The 23,888-nt window shown below is 49.2% G+C and overlaps 1 protein-coding gene across 1 annotated transcript in view; it reads left to right on the forward strand.

Moving 5' to 3' along the window:
• The first annotated feature begins 1,677 nt into the window (after positions 1-1,677).
• WNT5B (Wnt family member 5B) overlaps positions 1,678-23,888 on the forward strand; it is a 109,048-nt gene continuing 86,837 nt past the window's right edge. The window contains exon 1 of the mRNA XM_025461687.3: positions 1,678-1,875. Coding sequence (XP_025317472.1) covers positions 1,870-1,875 — 6 coding nt within the window. The 5' untranslated portion in view covers positions 1,678-1,869. The remainder of the gene's footprint in view (positions 1,876-23,888) is intronic.

The raw sequence follows: 23,888 nt of genomic DNA on the forward strand, positions 1-23,888 counted from the left end.
AGGTGAGAAAAGTCGTAGAGAACCTCCGGCCCAAGGCAGCACAATTCCAAGGAAGCCTTTCCCTCTAATTAGTCAGGTATTTGCTAAAACAGCTCTTACTTTCCTTATTGTAAAAGCCAGAGGACAATAGCTCCTTATTGCCCAGCCGATTGTGGTGGGCTCCTGGTCCCTCATTCCCTCAGGCTCCCTGTGGCCCCTTCCCCCACCCAAAGGGGGAGGCTGTCACCTTGTTTGGTTACTAATTAAGAAAAGGCAAAGCCTTAGATTATTACTATTGTTTTGTTTTGTTTCCTCACTGTACTGCACTCAAAGGCAATTTCTTTAGCCAGAGTGACCTCTGACTCAGGGAAGAGAGGGGGGTTTCAGAGTGTAAAAAAAAAAGGCATTTGTAGTGCGCACCTCAAACCTTGCTGGCTGCTGTGCCTTGGTACCCTGTTACTAGGTCTGGAACAGGGTCAGCGGCTGGAGCTGGAGCTTGGAACTCCCCGGACAGATCAGCCAGGGGTGCTGTGAGCTAACTTATCAACAGGACTTGGGCACCTCAATAAAAGTATTTAAACATTGATCTGCGCTGAGGCTAAAAACTGGGCCCCTAGGGACTTTTCAGACTACTAGCTCCCTTTAGCGTGCCAATGTTCTGTGCCTCAGTTTCTCCATAAAAAGGAAGGCCAGTATTTCAGCCCACAAGCCATCAGAGAATGCATTTTCCGTGTGGACACAGTTTGCTTGGTGTGCCCTGGTCCGCTAGGTTTCCCTATCCCGGGGGTCTCTGCTGGGCGCTGTAGGAGAGGGTGGGGGTCCAGGGCCAGGGTCCCAGGGGGTGCCTTGGGTTTGTAGAGCGGAAATAACAGAGCGCTCTGCTCTGCTTCTCTGCGGGCACTGAAAGGCGAGCGGACGCGTGCGAGCGGCTGATGCCGACGGAACGGCTGTGGCCGAAACCCTCCCGGCTCCCGGCACCTCCGGCTCCGCAGCGCCGAGGTCGGGGCTCCGGGCCGGGGCGCGGGCGGTCCCGAGGGGCTGCTGGACCCGGGGAGTCCCGCAGGTCCTCTGGGGCGACCAGGTCGGTTCCGGGAGGAGCAGGCGGCGGGAGGGCGGCGCGGGAGGACGGGGCGGGGGGCCTCCGGGCGGGGGGGCCGGGGGAGGCCGGGGGGCCGGGGCGGGGCGGGGCGGGGCGGGCGGCAGGAGGCAGGTGCGGAGGTCACGGTCCCGGGGCCGGGGAGGAGCCCTGCGGAGGGGTGTCGCGCGCTCGGCCGGTGGGAAGGAGCGAGCCGGGGCCGGCGCGGCCGCGGGGGCGGGGGCGGGGGCGGGGGCGGGGGCGGGGGAGGCGCGGGGGGCGGGGCGGAGGCGGCGGAGCCCCCGGGATCCACTCGCCCGGCGCCGGCCCCCGCACTCGGAGCCGCGGCCGCCGCCCGCCCCGCCGCCAGCTCGGGGCGGAAACTTCCTCGGGTCCCGCGCTCCGAGGAGAGCGCGCCCCGGGCCCGGCCTCCCTCCCCGCCCGCCGAGCTCGGGGGTCCCGGCGCCGAGCAGGGCACGCGCTGCCGAGGCCGGGGCCGCCGGGGCAGGGGGCGCTCCCGGGCCCCGCGGAGGCTGCCCGCGCGAGTGGGGACGAGCCGGCGCCCGGCGGGACCCCCGGAGCGCAGCGCAGCGCAGCGGAGCGAGGGAGGGAGGGGGGGAGGGGGGTCCGCGCCTGCAGCCCCGCGCCCGGCGGCGGCCGAAGACTGGGGCGCTCGCTGAGAGGAGCAGGCGGGGTCCCCCGGGCGCCCCCGGAGGCCGGGCCCCCGACCGCGCGCAGCCGGGCCGAGCCGAGCCGAGCCGAGCCGAGCCGAGCCGAGCGGCCACCGGAGCCGCGGGCCCGCGGGGCGGCGGGACATGCAGGTAAGCGCCGGCCGCCCGCTGCCGAGGCGCCCCCCGTCCGGGCCCGACCTTCCCGCAGCGGCAGCGGCAGCGGCGCGGGGGCGGGGGCGGGGGCGGCCGCGAACAAAGCGGGGGCGGGGGGCTGTGGGCGAGCGTGCGGGGCTGGGCGCCCAGGGCGGGCGAGGGCGGGCGGGGGGCGGGCAGGTAGCCCGGCCCGGCGCGCGCACCCCCGCAGCCCCGCACCCCCGCACCCCCGCAGCCCCGCACCCCCGCACCCCTGCACCCCCGCACCCCCGCAGCCCCGGGACGGGCCCCGCGCGAGCCCCTCGCAGCTCCGTTCGCTTTCGCGGGCTTGGCGGGCCCCGCTGGACTCCCGGGCGGGAGGTCTGCGCCCCGCATCGGCGGACTGCAGCGAGGACGCCGTCCAGTTGGGTGCCCGAATCCCTCTGCCTCTGCCTCAGAGCAGGTCCTTTCATTGCTCTTCCGCTCCTCTGCCTCATCCGCCTCTGCCCTGGGAGAAGTGAGAAGTGACCTCTTTCCCCATCTTCTCGTGGAGCCTCCCTCAGTGGCTATTTGGTCATGCACTGTAGTCGGAGCCAAATTTCCTAGAAATTTCCATCCTGCAAATCACTGTGAGAGATGATTCGATGTGCGTGGAGCCGGATTGCTTCTGTTTTGCAAGAGAGAAACTGAAGTGGCTCGGGCGGGGGCGGGGGGGGTCACCCAGCTGTGAATGGAGGCATCTGCTCTCCACTCTGCCCACCGCCCCCGCCTCGCGGCTTTTGCCACCTGACGGCACTGGCGGCAGCTTTCAGCTACTACCACCCTGGGCAGAGTTTCAGCCTGGTACCTGGAGGAGGAAGGCTCGGGATCATGTTACCAATCCTCTGAACTGCTACAGTCACCCAGGAATGTGCCCACTTGACAGAGAGAGCTGTGATGGGACGCCTGAGCCATGCCCTCCATGTGGGTGCAGAAAACTCTGTGCCAGTTGGGCAGGGCCCAATACCAGCGCTTATGCACACACATGGGTGGAACTGTAGGGTGGCTCCTTCTGTGGCTGGGCCCTAAGGCAACGTAGGGTGCTGGGAGCAGCGGGCACACCCTCAGGAAGCCTGGGGACCCTTTCCCAGGACCCAGCCGCTCCTCCTGCTGTCTGATTCAGATGTGGGCTTATCAAAGGCAGGACTCCGAATCTCAGGCATGGATGAGTGGGTGCCAGGCCCCAAGCTTGTGCCCACACGCCTGTCCAGGCTCAAACACACAAGTCCTGGCAGACATACCAACCTATGAAAGGCTGAGTGGTGGTTTCCCTCCATTTGAAAATAATGTCTGTTCTCTCTTTGACACAGAAGATTTGTGGTTATAAATAGCAAGAAGGAGGTGTGTCTCCTGGGAAGGAAAGGCAATGCTGAGAGACCTCTTTTGCACAATTGCAAGGAGCCATGTAGCTGGGCTCTCCATGGTGATGCCAAGTCCTTGAGTCCAAGGGAAGAGGCAGACTTAACACTAGGTCTCAGCACTAAACTGTGTGGGTGGTGCTGACACCAGGGTAGGAGCTGAATGGAATCAAAGGACCTAAAGAGACAATTTGTGGATGAATACCTAAGGGCAGCCACAGCTCCCTTTCATTTCCTAAAGAAAATCACACAGAGGGCATGTGGCACACTGGGGACAGGTTGGATGGAGGCCTGGGGTTCTGACTGCCAGTAGAGCAGGAGCCAGCCTTGCAGGAGCTTGCTGGCCTTCTTCCATCCATGGACTTCCTACTTTCCCAGGCTCTATTTCTTATATATTTGAGCATGAATATATGAGTGAGGGTGTGTGTGCATTAAGTGTTTGCTCAGGGTGTCTGAAACCAGTCTCCTCTTTAGTCCATTTGGAGGTTGTAATATCTCGAAGGGTGTCTTATTGACTTGAAAAAACTGTTTCCTAAAATTTTTTCTATCCCAAAAGTGTAAGTGAAAGGGCTATTGCCAAATTGCTGGGCGCCATATGCTGTGAAAAGCAGAGTTCTGGGATGGTTATTCACCTGAATATTTCATGCCCCTCCTCCTTACTGCAGTGGCAGTCGGAAGATTTTGTTTGTTTGCTCTTCTTCAAGAAGGGCAGAGGACTAGTTCTAAGTTTTACTTCTAGGATGGTTCTTCTGGTTTCTGGATTGCCACACCTGGCATCTCCAGCAGGGGAGGAAATTTTCATATGAGGTGATAGTTCCAGCCTCCTCTGAAATAGAAACCAACACGTCCACAAAAGCTTGCCTGTTCGCTCTTCTGATTCTGTTCTCCCCAGCTCCTTTTCAAACTACCCGTCCTTTATCTCAGTCTTCTAAATAAGTCTTCCCTCAAACCTCACCTTTGTTCCAGCTCCACCCCTGAATACAATCCTGAGTTTTGGTGGCGGAGGTAGCAGCAGTGGTGGTGGCAGTGGTAGCAGTATAACTCCCTCAGGTCTCCCTCAAGACACACAATGGCACTAATAGAAAGGTCCCCTAGCAGGGAGCAAATATGGGGTCCCCAGCCTTACCTGGGCATCCTTGGCTGGTTTCTACTGAGCATCTCCAAACTGTATGCAGGAGTCCAGAAAAATCCAGCAAGGGGGTTGGGAATAGATACTGTGATGGAGATAAGAAGCTCTGATCGTTTCCAATCTGAGCCACCTTTTAGAGCAAAAATAACCTACGCAACTCTGAGCAGCAGCGTGACCACCGTGCTGGCAGGGCCCTGGGAGCGGGCGTGCTGTTGGGGGCGGGTGGGGGGGGGCAGTTCCTGTTGTACCCTCCCTTCAGCAAGAGGTGCCCCAACCCCAACAGAGTAGATGACTCCCCCAGTGGAGGCCCTGTTTACGTGGCTAAATTTAAACCTCCACCCCCTCCACCCCAATTGGACCCACTGGCTGGCCGTCTGGCCACTTGGGCTGGCTGCTCCAGCAGCATTTCCTGGCTTTGCCCTTGCGGGTGCAGTTGAGTCTTTCTGTGCTGCAGGACTCCTCTTCTAGACTTTCTAAAGTTGGTCTCTCCTCCCTGCTGCACCTGTATGGCTTTCTTCCCAACTCTTGTCCTCCTGGGTGACTTGGAACCTGGCTTGGTACTTGGGGGGGCCCTCAAAGTGCCATGCGCGAAGGGTTCAGGACTCCTAGACTCAGGCTGCCATCAAAGGTCCCCAGGGCCCCTGCTGAGTGGTCATTACCCAGCCCTGCCCGCCAGGCTCTGGGAGCCCCTAAGAGCAAGTGTAGTGCTGGCAGCAGCGCAGTCCTTAAAGGCACAGGGGTGTTTTCTCAGACTTCCTTTTTGCGCCCCCAAACCTCCCAGCCTCCTAAATCCCCACCTAAGTCTCTTCTCCTGAGGTGTTACCTTGAAGGTTATATTGCGAGGGTGGTGGGCGTCGGGGGTCTGGATGCATTGTAGCTTCTGCTTTCGGGGTGTCAGTTGTCTCTCCTAAAGTGAGGGTGTTGGAGGCCCCTTCCAGTGCTAACTTGCTGTCTTTTTCAATAGCTTTAGCTGGTTCCGTTTGGAAACCCCTCTGCTCTGGCCCCAGCCTGGGGAGGGGAAGCAGTCAATCAAAGAGGTGCGTTCCCACCGGAGGGGCCGGCTGGGCCGGCGGCTGCTTTCACAGTCACTGTTTCACAGATCGTGGTCTTGCAGGCAGGGTTTGTGGTTGAGGCTGCAGGCTCTGGTTGTGCTTCTGGCTTTGGGCTCTGGCCTGGCAGGAGCCTCTGTGGTTGTCCACCTCCCTCCTGAGGAGGATTACCTCGAGGCTCTGTCTCCAGCTTCGGGTGACTTGGGGCTGGTGCCTAAGTTCCTGCTGGGAGGCCCTGGGAGTCCATTCTTAAAAGGGATTCCAGTCCTTTTCTCCTATGCAACTCCCTTGTGCCCCCAGAAATGCTACCTCCTCAAAGGTTGCTCTTGTCTGCCTAATTGATAAAGGGTCAGGAGTAGATATCCTCAGGCCTGGGAAGCATAGCTGGGCTTAGTGAGAAAAGGCAGTGGATTAGAAGTTTTGAGTTTACAAACTTTAGCCCCGAAAGGTCACTTTAGAGTTATCTAGAAAGTTCAGTCGGTAGATCTGCTCTGATTCCTGCTGGGGGAGCGAAAAGTATGGTAACAAAGCTTTTCTGACACTGGCTGGGGATTATCCTGTGTACTGCCGCCCTCCTTCCCCAGAGGAGGAGCCAGGACTTAAGGGGAGAAGCCACAAGCAGCCTGAGCTCCTATTCCTGCTCTTGTGGCATCTCCTGGGTCTGAACCAGGACTTCTGCGCCCTCCTGCATTTCTCCTCCCATCAAATACCTCCCATCGAGTACCCTGGCACTGGTAGGAGGCTTCTATTGCTGCAGGAGGCTGCCGCTCAGATGAGGCCCTTCATAGATCGTCTTTACAGTTTCAGACTTTGCTGTTGAGAAGTTTCTCTCAGGACAATTTCAGTGATGAATTACTAAAAACTTTGCACAAATCTTGTTTGAGGTGCAAGAGCTGCAATCAAGGTAATTAAGACTTTAAAGGGATTTTGCACATTAGAACTAGAACACTCCAGGTCACATTCAGGAGCGGGAGCTGTGAATGGGGCGTGGGCAGGGGGAGGGGAGAAGAGGCTGGGGAGGAGTTCTAGATTGTATTATCAAGAGATGCCGTGATGTAAGAGGCTATAGAGGGACGCCTGGGTGACTCTGGTTGAACGTCTGCCTTTGGCTCAGGGTGTGATCGCGGGGTCCCAGGATCTAGTGCTGAGTTGGACTCCCCATAGAGAGCCTGCTTCTCCCTCTGCCTGTGTCTCTGCTTCTCTCTGTGTGTCTCTCATGAATAAATAAACAAAATCTTAAAAACAAAACAAAACAAACAAAACAGAGACTATAGAAAGCAAAGATAAGAGAGACCAGGGCTTTGGAGTCAGACTGCCTTGCCTGGGTGCGAATCCCAGCGCTTAGTGGCTAGCTATGTAACCTTAGGCGAGGCAGGTTCCCTGACTTCTCTGTGCCTCAGTCCCCTCTCTTGTAGAGTAGAAACAGGAACTTTATACTTATCTTCTGTGATTGTTATGAGGTAGGCCGTAGTATGCTTAGTGTATGTAAAGCACTACAGTTGTGCCCAGGACTTCACAGGGCTATGGAAGCGTGAGCTGTTACAGGGTCACTGATGAAGGCCCGTTAGCAGTGCAGTTAGAACTCCCTAGCCCTCCCCCTGCCCCTACTTGCTCTGCATTTAAAGATGGGGGCTGTTTTGTGTGGGATGCTACAAGCATACCCGCTGCTTAAGTCAGCATGTACTTGCCAGTTCTCGAAGGACTCTCATCAACATTGACGGTGCCCAATCAAGATAGATGTTTTGCCTTGTTTTGTTTTTTAAGATTTTATTTATTTATTTGAGAGAGAGAGACAGCATGAGAGAGAGAGAGAGAGAGAGAGAGCATGAGCAGGGGGGAAGGGCAGAGGGAGAGGGAGAAGCAGGCTTCCCGCTGTGCAGGGGCCCCATGTGGGGCTCGATCCCAGGACCCTGAGATCATGACCAGAGCCAAAGGCAGACACTTCACTGACAGAAACCCCCCAGGTGCCCCAAGCTTAGATATTTTGATCATACATTAAGAAGAATTGAGGGGCCCAGTGTGAGGAATGACCCGAGACAGGAGAGCACAAATGTTCAGGGCTGGCTAAGAGTGCGAGGGGAGTGGATTCGGATGTGGGCCTGTCGAGTTGAGAGAGGAGGGAGTCCCTGGCTGAGAGGGAAAGGGTCCTTCTGACTCACCATCTCAAGCAAGTCCTGGTGTTTAAACTAAGCAGATCCTGATATATTCCTTGTGTTTGGAAACCACTCAAATTCTTGACATGTCATATTTTCTTACTCTTAAAAGGATAACCTCTGTGGTAGCAAATCTAAAATAAGTTTTATTTATTTATTTTTAAATATTTTATTCATTTATTCATGAGACACACACACACAGAGAGAGACAGAGACACAGGCAGAGGGAAAAGCAGGTTCCACGCAGGGAGCTGGACATGGGACTCCTTCCCGGGTCTCCAGGACCACGCCCTGGGCTGAAGGCAGCGCTAAACCACTGAGCCACCTGGGCTGCCCCTAAAATGAGTTTTAAATATAAAGGGGCAGCTGAGATTTGAGAGTTTCCCTTTCTCCCCTGGGCCAGGTCTGGCTGCTGCTGTGAGACAGAGCAGTACAGTAGACCTGTGAAAGGAAACACGTGGGAGTCTCCCCTGACACTTCCCCAAAGGCCAAGCTGGTAGCCTGAGGGAGGGAGGAGGAGAGGGTCTGTGACACAGGAATGTGTGAGGAAGAGTTCCCTGTGGCAAACTGGAGAGGACCTTGCTACTTCGAGGCATTCTAATCCTGACATTTATTTTTTTTAAGATCTTATTTATTTATTCATGACACACACACACACACACACAGAGAGAGAGAGAGAGAGAGAGAGAGAGAGAGAGAGAGAGGAACAGAGACACAGGCAGAGGGAGAAGCAGGCTCCATGCGAGTCCCACGTCTCCAGGATCACGCCCTGGGCTGAAGTCGGCACTAAACCGCTGAGCCAACTGGGCTGTTGTAATCCTGACATTTAAAACTGCTGTCAGCCCTCCCGACTCCTCTGCCCTTGCAGACACCCACTTGCTTCCCCAGCTAAAAACCCTTCTCCAGACTGGAGGTGAGACTGTCCCTAGCGGCTCCGCTTGGGTCTGTTAGTTTGTCGAACCTCAGAGATTACCCATCCCCAGGCCTGACATAGTCGCTCCTAACCTAATCTTCCAGTTTCTCTAAGAGAATGGCACCTCTCTCAGAGGCATCAGAAACAGAGCCATCACCAACGGGGTTTCCTACAGGTTCTATGTATCATTCCTGAAATTCACTGGGAACGTTCACACCTCCCAGAGAATAAGCCTCCCTATGTCCACTGCAACTTAAACTCCACCCAGCCCTGGGGCACCTGGGGGGCTCAGTCGGTTAAGCGTCCAACTCCTGATTTCAGCTCAGGTCATGATCTGAGTCTCTGACTCAAGTCTTGAGATCGAGCCTCACATTGGGCTGGGTGCTAAGCCTGGAGCCTGCTTGAGATTCTCTCTCCCCCTCCCCAGCTCCTGCACATACTCTCGCTCTGAATGAATGAATGAGTGAAATGAATGAATACAACCCAGCCCGTCACAATGGTCTACCAAGCCCTTCACGGCCTGGCTCCTGCCTCTCCAGCCTCATCTTGCACTTCTCTCTGTCACACCCAGCTCCTGCCCCACATGGGTGTGCCTGATACTGCTCAAACACCCCAAGCTCATTCAGGGCGTCTGCACCTGCTGCTCCCTCTGCCTAGACCCTCCTACCCCTCTCTCTGTGCCCGATGGCTCCTCCCCACTCATCTAGGCCTCAGCTCCTCAGAGAGGTCGCACGAGCAGAATTGCCGCCTGTCCCCTGGCCCTCTCTGTTTCCTCTGTAGCCCTTCCTGCCATCTGTAAGTCTCCTGTTCATCTCCTAGTTATTGTTAAAAAGTCTCTGCATCCTCAGAGCTAAAACAGCATCTGAACAATGTCTGGGCTCAAAAGCTTTCCAGTGTATATTTGTTATTGTTGATCTAAGGCAATGAACTTTGGAATTGTATAGTATGTTCATTGCTAGAAATTGGTCCATTTTGCCTAATATGAGTGCCGTCCCTTACTGATTTTCTGATGATGATTGAATTATTCATATTAGAAATATGACCCAGACATGCCCCAGGTGCTGGAGGTGCAAGATACAGTTTTTGAACTTCAGTAGCTTTCCTTCTGGTAACTTCTACTACATGCAAGTAGCAAATGTGCAGTATTCCAAAGCCTCTCAACTGTTTTATCCTCCCATATCCTGTGCTTCAGACCCATCCTGTGACCGTGCATGGCACAGGCAGTTTGGGCATGCAGTGTAGGGCAGAAATGCAGAAAGAACAAGAAGCCAGAGGAAGCCGTCCAGGCCCAGTGGTAGGTCCAAGATATGAAGCACTGACCTGACCTGTTGCCCAGGCTGGATCCTTAGCTGCTCTCGAGGAAAGCTACAACATCCCTGCATGCTGCCACTGCTGCCACTGCTGGCAGGATAGTTTTCACCCATGCCTATGACCAGATTGAGACATGGTGAAGGAACTGGTTTAGGAGTTCCCCGGGAGCCTTACATCCCAGGCACTCAGTCATGTCCCTTGCTAGGCTGTCATTCCAGACGACTGGCACCATCTCAAAGTTATTAGATCTCATCTCTTTCATCCCAGATTGCCTAGCACAGGCATCCAAGAAAGCCACCTTGAGTATAATTTGAAAAGAACTGATAGGAAAAGATCTCCTCCAGGTCGCTATGGGCAGTTGCACCATCGTCTCCTCTCTGATGAGTGATCTCTGAGTTCCCCTTCTCTCTCACTGGTAGCAGCTTTCCTGGTTTCCTTTATTCCCTCAGACCTTCTCTTTCCATCCACTCTGGTGGCTGGAAATGCCATCTGCGCTCCTACCTGTCCCACATTCTCGTCTCCTGCCTGCTTGTCTCCCTTGAGCTTCAACTGGCGTGTCCGATTGCTTAAGAAGCATCTCCTTTAGGAGATTGAGGAGGCATCTCTGCCTCCCTTCTGGCCTCTTCCCTTAAACCTGCCATTCCCACAGCCTTCTCAGCCTCATCCTTCTTGTGCCACAAACCTCGGAGTCATTCTTTTTTTGTTTCAAGGCTTTATTTATTTGAGGGAGGGAGGGAGGGAGGGACAGAGAGAGAGAGAGAGAGAATGAGCAGGGAGGAGAGAGAGAAGCAAGGAGCCTGCTGCAGGGCTCCATCCTAGGACTCCGGGATCATGACCTGAGCCGAAGGCAGACACTTAACTAACTGAGCCACCCAGGAGCCCCTAGATTGGTGTGTTTCCTACATACTTTCTCCCTTCCCGGTGGCGATGCCTTGAGAATGAGGACTGTGCCTGTTCTCACCTTCTAGGTGTCTTGGGGCCTGGCCGGTAGCAGGTGCGCAAGATCATAGATGAGAGGAATGATGAAAAGGCGTGTGGTCTATTGCCTTGGTGAGCAGTTGTAGTCTGTGTGGGGCCAGCCCCTGGGTTTCTTTACCCTTTTGTCTTTTGAGCTGCAGGGCCAGTGTCACATCTTTACCACTCTTGTTTCCTTATGGTCCTAAAATGGTGTTTCTGGACCTGATAACTCTTGGTTGAGGAAGGCTGTCCTGTGCATCGTGGACTGTTTAGCAGCATCTCTGACCTCTACCCCCCAGATGCCAGAGGCACCCCCCCCCCCCACCTAGGAGTGGTAAGTAAAAGTGTCGCTAGACATTGCCAGGTGTTGGGTGGGGGCAATGTCTTCCCTGACTAAGCACCACTGTTCTAAAGCATTTCTATTATTTCCCTTGTTTTTGTCTCCCCTAAATCCTTTAGAATTGTTATCTGTCTTGCTTCCTAGTTCTGTACCACTGCCTGAGTGCGAGTTATGATCAGATGTGAATTATGGCCTCAGTTTCCCCCCTAGCTGTGTGTCCCTGGACCACACCCCACAAGGACACTCTTACCCTGTTCCCACATGAATTCTACTATTGCTCTAGGCCCCTGTCCTGCTCAAAATTCATGGGTGACTCCTTACTTCCCTATCAAACACATATCTTTACTCTGCTATTCAGTGCCCTCCAAAATCTTACCCTGACCCAACTTTCCAGATTTCTCTCCTGCTATTTCCCTATATTGCAGCCAAACCAGAAGTCCTGTTTCTTAGAGTTTGCTCATGCCACTTGTTCCTCTCAGACCCCTTCCTTCCCCTTCCTTCTCTTCCTATCCATACCTACCTATTCTTACGGTATAGCTCAGATGCCATCTCCCTGGTCATCTCTGTCAGAAATAATCTCTCTGTGGCTTGAAGTTGGCCCCCCAAAGAGCTGTTACCGTTCAGGAGACATTCGTTATGATGGCCCTTTCCACACTTTGCCCTATGTTGCAGTTACTTGTGTTCACGTCTTTTTTCACTGCCAGTTATGTGGCTGGCTAAGTTGTCTTCCCACATGCAGCTAGGACTGTACTCAGATCACCTCCAAAAGGTGGACGGCCATCCTACAGATCAAACGGGTCCCCAGCTTGAGTGAGGTGTCCTGTGGCCAAAGGGTTTTGTTATTTACTGTGTCATTGTTTAGATAGAATATCAGCCTTTTAGATTTCAAGTTAGTTTAGCAATGATTTTCAAAATTTCAAAAGCTTTCATCCTCCCTGCTTTCTGTCCCCTGTCCAGTAGAAAGCACATGGCCTTTGGGAAGCAAAATGGACTCAGGTTTGAATCCTGATCAACCACACTCTGGCTTTTCTGAGCCATTAGTTCTTCATCCTTTAAACATTATTAATGGGTTAATAAGGCCCAGCTCATAAGGTTATTTTGGGAATTCAATGTGATAATGGATGTGAATCAGGACAATTTCTGGCGCTTAGTATGTACTCGGTATTAGCTCCTGTCTTTAATTTGTCACTGAGGGGGAAAAAAAAAAGAAGTGTCAAGAAATTGTCACTGAGTTGCTCCAGGTACCTGCTCAGAGTTTGGCCCAGAAGAACTGAGTGTCTCATAATTTGACTCATCTTGACTTTGAGGAGACAAAGAAGACCTGAAAAACACTGTTCAAAGCTCTGCAGCTCCTGGTTCTTGGAATTCTCCTTAAGAACCTGATCTGAGAGGTGGGTTCTGAATGCTGGAGATGATGCCTTTACTCATCTTTGCTCCTGTCTTCGCACTGACAGGCCCAGCACTCAGCATTGTTACTGCTTAACAATACTGATAAATTAATGAGCTGGTGGCTTCTGAAGAGATTATAATCCCCAGTTTGAGAAAACTGGTCTTGAATTGTCATCTTTTATCAGTACTAAGATAAATTTTCATAGATCTGAGATTAGGACACATCTTAAAATCAGTACGTGTCATAGTTTAATTCAAGAACCTTTCTTTCTTAGTCATATGAAATAATGGTACATTTTAGAATCTGTAGCATCTAATAAATAAGGTTATATTATGGATTACTATTTACCAAGATGACCTGCGTCATTTCTTGGTGCCTGCCTTAGCGATCCTTCTGTTATTTTGCCAAATAGGATAGTTAGGATGTCATCTTCATGTTGAATATCTACTCACTGAGAGTTGAAATTGAGATCGGAAATATTAGGCAAAGAGCAGATGTCCCATGGGCCCTGGCCCCTGGTGCTCCTTGATGCTCAGCCTCCCAGCAGTCACTTGGGAATCAGAAGTCTGTGGTTTCTGCCCCTGTGTTACCAGGGAGCTTGGGCAAGTCTCCCTGTCCTCATTCGTAAATGGGTTCACAACTCAGCCCCGCCTTGCCTGACTCACAGAGTAGTTAGTTAGTAGTATTGAGACGGTGTGTATGAAAGTGGTTTATAACCACTCCTATCTGCAGAAGTGGAAAGCTGCAGAGTGGAAATGTGGCCCAGACAGAGACTTCTTAAATCCACTGATAAAATGCAGCCCCAGGTGTCGTCTCAGCAGTGATTCATATCTGGCACTTGTCTTCTTATTTCTTTATTTCTAGGAAAGAATCTTTGAAACTTTGTAGAAGCTTGTCTGGTGAGGTGAAATAGTATCCCAAAGGATCAAAGACAAGTTATATCCTATAATGAGTGCACGCTTTTTTCCTTTTTATTCCCAAACCCGCTTGACTTCAGTTTCCTCAGTTTTCTGGTCTGTTAAAGCCCTTAAGAGGCCATGGTGAGGATTACACAGAATGTGTGGAAAGCACTTCACAGGGTGCTTGCACAGAAATCACTCAGTAGCCATTTGCTCTAATTATGCTCCTAAACAACCACGAAAAATGCTGTTGTGCAATCGCCAGTCTACTTATTCTGCTGACATCACCAAAAGCTTGGTTATGTCTGGAAAGAAGGGATGGAGTTGGTATTATTTTCATAGTTAAGCACGGCTTTAATAAAGCTTCACAAGCCTGTCAATTCAGCAGTCATTGGACCTCAATAACATGGCATTATTGGATACATACAGTTTATTATACTGTAACCAAATCAAAGAGAATCCTAGTCAGAAGCTTACCAGACAGCTTTTCTTTTGAGTGAGATTCTCGAAGCGTACTGTTCGCCATCCATGTGCTGAGGACTATTCTTAAGTGGCATCCTCCTTTCATCCTTAAAAACCTGCGATGGCCACCCTCAGAGTGAGCTGGGAGATGGTGTGCTCTTGGTAGCTCTGGTTCAGGTGGGAGTGCACGCTTCTGAGAAAATATCGTGATCTTACTTCCACAGTCTGTTTCTGGGGGTTCGGTAAACTGTCAGTGCCCAGACTCCTACACTTCATATATCATGTCCTCTGTTTCTTCACATGCTGCCCTACATTGCCACAGCTGAGCGGTGGGGATGCTCCCCACTTTTCCTTTTTAATCAACTTTATTGAGTATAATTTGTATACAGTAAAATTCACAGGTTGTAAGTGCACACTTTAGAAAATCTGGACACCCATGCAGCCACCACCTCAATCCTATCTCTGCTTCCTGAGAAAGTCCCCCCTTATAATCTCCACAGGCTACTCTCCACTTCAAGCAAACACTGATCTGATTTATGACATTTTAGATTACTTTGACCTGTTCTAGAATTTCACATAAATAGAACTGTACCAGAATTCTGTTTTTTCTTTTAGCTTTTTGGTTGCTTTTACCTCCTTTTTATTGCTGAGTAGTATTCCATTGAAAGAATGTAAGACAATTTGTTTATTCCCTTTTGATGGATATTTGGATTATTCTAGATATTTGGTTAATATAATAATCTGTCATTTATCTATTTTTATTAGAAGAGATTTCTAGTTTATTAATAGGAGTTTTCTTTTTTGTGGTTTCTTTTAGTATTTTTTTAAATTTAAATTCAATTAGTTAACATACATTATTAGTTTCAGAAGTAGAAATCAGTAATTCATCAGTCTTAAATTATTTATTTTTTAAAAGATGTAGTTATTTATTTATTTTAGAGAGAGAGAAAGAGAGAGAGAGAGAGACAGCATGAGCAGGAGGGGCAGAGAGAGAGAGAATCGCAAGCAGACTTTACTGACTGTGGAGCCTGATATGGGGCTTGATCCCAGGACCCTGAGATCATAACCTGGGCCGAAGGCAGGTGCTGTAACTGACTGAGCCACCGAGGCACATACCCCCCTGTAGTTTTTTATGAGAAATTGGCTATCTTTTTAAAAACTTTTTGTTCCTGTGCATAATGTGTCTCCTCCATCCCCATCCTCCACTACTTTCAAGATTTTATTCTTATCTTTCAGAATTTTGACTATGATGGGTCTAGGCATGGTTCTTTTAATGTTTATCTTTCTCACCGTCTGGTAAGCTTCTTATAGCTATCAGTGAGTGGTTTTCATCACATTTGGGAAATTTTTGGTTATTCTTCTGGTGGTTTTTTATTATCCTCTTGTGATATTTTAATTATATTTGTATTAGACTGATGGATACTAGGACTCAGGTTCTGAAATATAGTTCATTTCTCTTTAATCCTCTTTTCTCTGTGTGCTTCAGATTAGGTAGCTTCTATTGATGTGTCTTAGTGTTCGCTGACTCTTTCTCCTACCATCTCCAATTTGATGTTAAGATAATCCAGTGAATTTTTCATTTAGTTACTGCTCTTTTTAGTCCTTAAATTTTCATTTGGTTCTTTTTATAGTTTCCGTTTTTCTGCTGAGATTTCCTTATTTCTATATGAAGATCCTATTTTTATTAATTTCTTTGAACATATTTTTCTTTAATTATCTAAATGTCGTTGTAATAGCTACCTCAGAGTCTTTGTCAGGTAAGTTCAATATTTAGGCATGTCAAATTTGATTTTTTTTTAAGATTTTATTTATTTGAGAGAGAGAGAGAGAGAGCAGGAACAGGAGGGAGGGGCAGAGGGAGAGGGAGAAACAGACTTGCCACTGAGCAGGTAGCCTAATGCAGGGCTTGATCCCAGGACCCTGAGACCACGACCTGAGCCGAAGGCAGGATGCTTAACCAACTGAGCCACCCAAGCGCCCCTCACATTTGATTTGTTTTGACTATTTTGTCTCAACTTTCCCCTGTTTATTTTTGTCTATTGATTTTTTATTGAATATTGGGTGATAGTGTATTTTAAAGACTCCAGATATTGTTAACATTCTCAAGTGTGTTGATTCTTGTTTTGGCAGACAGTTTAATTGCTGGGTGATCACTTTGTGCCAGTGGTTTGGTTTGGTTTAACACTTTATTACTGTGGATCACTAGAAAGCACAAACTTTAACTTGGCAGGACTCAAACCCTAACTTCATCTTTTTTGGTAGATCTTGTTAGAGCTTGGTTTATTATTTTGCGTTTAGAGGAGGCCTTACTGTATGTAGGGCATGGCACTTACTCCTAGGGCATGTGTCAGCTGGATTCCAGGGATGTTAACTACCACTTAGTTTACATATATATATATATATATATATATAAAGTTTTATTGGGAGTCTTATTCACATACCATACAATTCAGTGATTTAAGGTCTACAACTCAGTGGTTTTTATTATATTCACTGAGTTGTACAACCATCTCACAATCAGTTTTAGAACATTTCCATACCCCTAAAAGAATCCCCATACCCATTATCAGTCACTCTGTTTTTCCCATGTCCCCCTACCAGTCCCAGGCTACCACCAGTCTGCTTTCTGCCTCTATAGATTTGTCTACTCTGGACATTTCATAGAAATGGAATCATGTGGTAAGTGGTGTTTTGTACTGGATTCTGTTGTTTAGCATGATGATTTCAAGGTTAATCAGTTTTATAGCATGGGTCAGTACTTCATTTCTCCTTGTGGCTGAATACTATTCCACTGTACACATATATCACCTTTTCTTCTTTCATCAGTTGATGGACATTAGGGTTGTTTTTACGTTTTAGCTATTATGGATAGTGTTGTTACCAACACTTGTGTTCCAGTATTCGAGTCTCCTGAGCAGAGAGCTAGCAGTGAGTCACTGGGTCATTTGGTCACTCCATGTTAGCCTTTTGAGGAACTAGCAGACTACTTTTTGAAGCAGCTCTACCACTCTATAGTGCCACCAGCAGGGTGTAAGTGTTCCAGTTTCTCCACATTCTTGTTAGCACCTGTTATTGTCTGACTTTTTTTATTATAGCCATCCCAGTAGGTATTGGTATAGACTGATTTATGTTCCCCTCAGATTCACATGTTGAAGCCATAACTCCCAATGTGATGGGTATGGGGCCTTTGGGAAGTAATTAGGGCTAGCTGAGGATGTAACGGGGAGCACTCATGGTGGCATTAGTATCCTTATAAGAAGAGACATCAGAGTACACACACTGTCTCTTTGCCTTGTTGAGGACACAGTGAGAAGTGGCTGTCTGCGAAATAGAAAGGGAGCCTTCACCAGAACTCAACCTTTCTTACCCCTTAATTTTGGACTGCCAGGCTCCATAACTGTGAGAAAATAAATTTGTTGTTTAAGCAACCCAGGCTATGTAAGGCTGAGACACATATGAAGTGACATTTCATTGTGGTTTTAATTTGTGTTATTGGCCATCTGTCCATCTTCTGTGGAGAAATGTCTATTTATCCTTTGCCCATTTAAAAAATTGGATTATTTGTCTTTTATTGAGTGTGAGCACTCTTAATATGTCATAGGTTACCAGATATTATATTTGCAATTACTTTCTCTTGTTTTGTGGGTTATGTACTCTTGGATACATTGTTTGCATCACTAAAGAAGAAACTTTGAAACATATTGAGTAGCTAATACAGGACTCTGAGGCATCCTGCATTAGGAATCAATAGAGGAAGTGACCTGAACATCCTTAGAGAAGCCAGTCAAGCTGTGAAAAATTGCCTAAATATAAATTTCTTATATAGAGAGAGTGTTGAATGTTGTATTCTTGTATAAATAAGTAGAAAATCCTGCAGTTGTCACTAGTCAATATTGTTAGGGTTCCAGGAGCTCAGAGGCCTAGGGACTTCCTTTGGAACAGATGACTTGTGCATGAAAGCCCCATCTGACAGCTGGCTTGTTGAAGGGGGAGTGTTGGCTGAGTGAGGCACCTAGTGGTTAGAGCTCAGGGATCTTAGGGATGTTCAAATTCCACAGTAACTTGAGCTTTCTATATCTGTACTGTCTTTTCATAATTTTAGAAGCTTATAGGCAAGTGAAAGTCCTCTGAAAATAAAAGCAAACTTTTTGGAACGGAAACATGTGTCATTATATGTGTCTCACATGTTGTAAGAACTCTTCTCTCTCTTTTCCCAAAATACAACATGCTGTGTGTCTTTGAAGTGTGAATTTTAGTGTTGTATTTCATGACACCTCTTAAGATAATTGGAGCGAATTTGAGATAACACAAAATTCTAATTGAGTATCAACCATCTTATTAAATATTCTGAAAAGCATTTCTAGGAGTCATATTTCAATGGCATGTCCGTCATCAGGGATGAGTCAAGTCTCCCACAACAGCCTGTTCTTTCCATCAGCTAGCAAGCTTGTAGTTCATGGGAATCATTTTCCCAGAGCAGGTGATAATATGATAATGCTTTGCATGTGTATGTGACCTCAGGCAAATCATTTCACTCTGCCATTTGCCAATTTGTGTGGTAGTAAGAATACTTTGAGGTGTTTGGATTAATGATGAGGTAGACAAGTCCTGACTTGGAGAGGTCTGAGTGTGAGAACTCACCATCTGACCTCAGGCCTTGCCTTTCCTGAGTAACAGTTTCTTGAGGAGCTCTTGCGAGCCCCCACAACTTCCCTGAGGTGTGGTGAGGATCCATGAAGGGATATGTTTTGGGGGACCTTGAAAGTGGCACTCGTGTCCTCAGATGTGGAAGATCATAGGAGGTACCATTAGGATTTGTTTTGGGATGAGGGTTGGGGGATGGCCACCCTGTTGGGCAGATTGCCTACTCAGGAATGGACGGTTTGAGAACTGGGAGGTCCAGGAGGAGGAATGTGGGAACTTCCCGCTTCAGGGCTTTGGTGAGATCTCCACACTGATTGACTCCGGTCCCAGATTGTTTCTGTATGGCCCTGTTTACTAAGCTCTGTCTCACGTGTAACTTCCACCAGATGACTTCCGTGGTCTCGGGAGGTCTATGAATCCTGCCTTCTTCACTTGCTGTCATGTCAGCTGCACGGGCTTGTCAGCGTTTCGTCATGGCAGATCCACTTAATCCTCATGGACTTGCTCCTTGGCTTTTTCCCTGGGGACACATTTTCTGTCAGCCACCCCGTATTAAACATCCATACATACCTCAGCCTCAGGATTTAGGAGGGTATGTGAGGTGAAGTGAATTAAACGAATTCCTGCGGACAGCTGTTCTCGCTCCAACATACTCTGCACTCTCCTCAGAGGGGATCTTTCTCCAGAGGGGAAATATAAACCCTTTCTCGGGACAGATAACTGGGAAATGTGGCTCACGGCCCTGCGTCCGGCTAAGTGCGTGCGGCTGGGATTTCACTGTGCTCGGTCACTACGACAGAAGTCACGTGGGGTCTCCTGACAGACAGCTGGAGCCACTTAGTACCCTGCCGGCCAGAGCGCCTGCTGGGAAGGTGCGGAGGGGCCGAGAGCTGTGACAGGAGCTTTTCAGTGTGGGCCTGGCAGTGGATTCACCAGGCATCAGGCCCGGACTGCAACACGGTGACACAGCCACTGCCTTCCAGGCCCCTCAGATCCAAGTCTGAGAAGGCCAAGCAGCCCACCCGGAGGCTTCTGAGTTGTTCCCTGGCTTCCTTGCTGCCGGCAGGAGGGTCACCACCCGGGCAACTCTTGGCCGCCTCCGTGCAGGCCCTACAATCAACTCTTCTCTCTTCCTTCTGTTTCCTTTGGTATCTTTTCCTCACCATCCTCTTCAACGTGGCAAGCTCAGTTGACTCCTAAAAATGCCAGAGGTACTATAAGAAGAGGGGTTCTTTGGATGGAGATGATTTAATCCAAGAACTGTTTATTCACCGTCTATTTGTGGCATGATGTTCTGCTGAGTTCTGCCAACTACAGACATGACTGAGGCTCCTTGTCTCTGAGGAGCTTATGCTCTAAAGGAGGACTATTTTTTTTTTAAGGCACAAATTACTATATTATAAGGCTGAACCATCTATTAGCCCTGGAACCTGGGGAAAGTCACCCAACTCCGAGCTTCAGCTTCCCAGTCTCTAAAGGGGGTTATGAGTTTTCACCTACAAGAGTTATTGTGAAGTAATTTAAGATGAAAGAATATGTTTTTTTCTTTCAATTTATGTGTATCGTCTTTTCAATTGGCTACTGAGTTGTTGGAACATAAAGGCTTATTAACTTCATTGGACTTAACTACTTAAGAAATGGAACTATTAGATTTTATTTATTTGAGAAAGAAAGAATGAGTGGGGGGTGGGGCAGAGGGAGAGGGAGAAGCAGACTCCCTGCTGAGCAGGGAGCCCTCCTGGGGCCTGATCCCAGGACATGCTTAACAGACTGAGCCACTCAGGCTCCCCTACTATTGGGCATTTCCTTTGGCCCAGGCACTGCACGAAAAAGTATTGAGATGCTAAGCCTGACAAGAACCAAGAGCTTATCAACTCTAAGATGCCTTTGGTTTTACACTCTACTTTTATTTCTGTGTGGCAAAGAAAGACCAACCCTGTCAATAAGCTACAATACAGTGCCTCTGAGATAATCCTGTGGAACACAGGAACTGATGCCAGCCACTCTTGCTTTGCAGTTTCTTTCATATGTTCCGAAGGATTCATCCATTTCTCTTACCTCCACGTGCATTGTTTGGCCTGTAATCAGCATATTTTTGTAGGAAGTAGCTTAACTTTTTCTACTTGTGGGTATCTTTCTTAGGTCCCATGAAGCTTTAGATTATTGTTTTGCAATAAAATTTAGAATTTTGGTCATTCCTCCAGTGGCAAATATTTAATGTAAAATATATATTCTGTTGTTCTGTTTCCATGCCTGTGTACCAATAACTTTGGGTTTCAGTGCTGAATCACGGTGTCATCTTTTTGAAGACATTTAAAATGGCAGTTAAACTCAGCACAGGTAGTACCAACCATGCACACTACTCAGACGAGGTGACAATGATATGAAATATTGTGACCGAGTTCTGCCACTCAGAGGCAGTGACAGTTATGTCACGACTGCGTGGAAATGTGTTTGACATTGGCATTTGCATTCAGATTTCAGAGTTGTTCAACTGTGATAAAATGTATGCTTGAGTGTCATCTTGAGTGTCAACTTTTATTGGCGGCTGCTGGCTTCTTTGGATCGTACACTTTGTTAAGGAGGATCGTGAGGCCAAGTGCAGGCTCTGCAGGAACAAGAGCTGTGATCCATTACTGATGTCTTCTGATTGGCGTCTGGGGAAGCTCAGAGGGAGAGCGGCGGCCTGTGTGTGATGCTTTGCTCTCACAGGGTTTGAGTATGGAGAACATTTATATGGCCACTATAATAGGGGTCAGGTGGCACAGTGAGACTCCACAGAGCGGCAGGGAGGCAGATTTGATGAAACTTGCCACCTGCGTGTAGTCATGGGCAGTGACTTGCTGGGCTTGAGGTCTGGCTGACTGGAACACGGCTGTGGCCTTCATGGGAATGACTGCCTTCGGGGCTGGATTGATGGGAAGGGGGCAGATTCATTTTGGCTTTTGGGTTTTGTGGGGTTTTTTTTTAATATTTTATTTATTTGTTTGAGAGAAAGAGAGTGAGCACAGCAGAGGGGGAGGGGGGCAGACGGAGAGGGAGGAGCAGAAATCCCACTGAGCCGGAAGCCTGCTGCTAGACTCAATCCCAGGACCCTGGGATCACTACCTGAGCTGAAGACAGATGCTTAACCCGCTGAGCCACCCAGGCACCTGCAGATTCACCTTTGCACAGGTTGAATTGGAGGTGGCTAGTCTATCCAGGAGGTTGTAAGTATAGCCCTGGAGCTCCTTTCAAAGAAGCTGGGCAGGGATCTCTGGGTAGCTCAGTGGTTTAGCCCCTGCCTTCAGCCCAGGATGTGATCCTGGAGTCCTGGGTTCAAGTCCCATATCAGGCTCCCTGTATGGAGCCTGCTTCTCCCTCTGCCTGTGTCTCTGCCTCTCTCTGTCTCTGTCTCTCATGAATAAATAAATAAAATCTTAAAAACAACAACAACAACAAAGAAACTGGGCAGCAAAGTCGGGAACAGGGCAGTGGCTGCAGGGGGACCAGAGGTAAGGAGAACTTGGCAATGGGTCGGGAAGGGGGCATAAGATGCACGAGAGACAGTGTGGGTAGCAGAGCAAGGTGCCAGAGGCCCCAGGAGGGAAAGGGTGAACCTGTGACTGTTCGCACCAGGAGAGCATGGGTTCCAGGTAAGGGTGGCTTGCTGTTCCAGCGTCCCAGGTACTCATTAGCCCTTCTCATCCCAAGGTTATCTGATTCTTCTCCTCCTCCTTGTGGTCACGCTGTGCTTTCTCCCTGGACTCTCCCTTCTCTTCCTCGGGCTGCCTGGCATCCCTCTCACAGGCCTGTGGTCCCCGAGGACTCGACTTCTCTTACTCTGAGGCAGAGTGTTCTCCTGAAGGCCCCCCGCCCCAAGCCCTATCTCAGCCTTACCAGAAGAATCTCCACAGGACCCTCTTACTTTCCCAAATTTTCCTGACTGATTGGGTCCTTTATCCCTTCTGATCAAAGTTTTCCTGCCTTTAGCTTTCCACCAGTTTGGTTTCCCCTTAGAACATTTTCAGGCTTTCTGCATCATTTATGTCCTCACACTGGGCTTTCCAGGTGACCATTCACCATTAGCATCACACCCATTCGCAGAGTCATGCCCACCCGCAGTCCCTTTATCTTCTTAGAATGAATGTTAGTGTCTATGCTTCAGTTATATTTCAGTTGCTCCAGTTCCAGCCCAGTGACTTATCCTCAGTCCATACAGCCATGGGTTTTAATGGCTGGAAGGCAGGCTGCTAACCATTTCATCCAGCATTTTCCCACATGTGTTTCCTCCCTAGAGATTAAGAGATATTTGGTGGGAGAGGGGGGAGGGGGAAGAATTGTGTGATTAAATAAGTTTGAGAAATGCTGGTTTTGACCAAATTAAACACTTTGGTTTCCCCCCACCACAAACTTTAACATGTTCATAGGCAAATGTGAATCCCTGAGGAGGGGGAGTGTTTCCCATATTTGACGGTGAAACCCTCTTTTGTTCAGCATGTCACTGGTCTCATCCATTGCCATATTTAGCAGATGAGCAAACTCACATGGACTGAGCATCTGACATCACTGAGGTTATTCGTCTTTAGTAGACTCCAGTGACTGCATTGTGGCCACTCTGTGTGATGTTTATGAACCTCTAACAACGCATTCAGCAAGGGTTTGAACTCTGCTATGATGCCTGCGCAAAACTGTTCTAAACTTTCCCAACTGATAATGAGAATTAGCTACAGAATCTGGTGAGCTCATAGCCAGTGTCAGCCTTTTCACTAGGGACCCAGGAGCAGCTGGAGCCTCACCCCCAAATGTGGAGTTCCAAGCCCTTCCTGCCTGAGTTATTCTGCCCTGGACCTTTGCACGTTCCCTCCTCCCCTATTGACAGTGCCCTTTTGCACTTTGCAAGCCCATCAGATGACCACATTTACCACTAGATTCATTCAGAGGAGCCCTCTTCTCATGCCTCCTGGCCTCCTTGGGCAAAATTACTTTCTCCTTGAAGCTCCCAAAATTCTAACAAAATTGTCCGCCCAAATTCTAACACACAACCTAGCACATTCCTTTAACTATTTACTTTTTGTTTGTTTCTTCACCAGACTTGGGCCCTTGAGGGAAAACACCCCTTCTCATTCACTTCTGTGCCCACTGCAGCACACTGTGCCCGTAGCATCACACCTGTGTAGATTTTGGTGAGTTTGGTTTAAATGAATGATCCTTCTCGGGTGAGGCTACCCAGTCAAGGGAAGTGGCAGGGAAGCCACCAGTGTGGGAAATCCATGGAAGCCTTTCAGAGATAAATGGTTTTTGAGGAAGCACTTGGAGGAAGCCATCAGGCTGGCAAGCAAGAGAGGGAAAAACTCTTCCAGATGCAGGGTAGAGTGGAAGGGAAAGACCATGGAGGTGTGGCAGGG

Source organism: Canis lupus, chromosome 27, assembly GCF_003254725.2.
Source record: "Canis lupus dingo isolate Sandy chromosome 27, ASM325472v2, whole genome shotgun sequence".
NCBI lineage: Eukaryota > Metazoa > Chordata > Mammalia > Carnivora > Canidae > Canis > Canis lupus.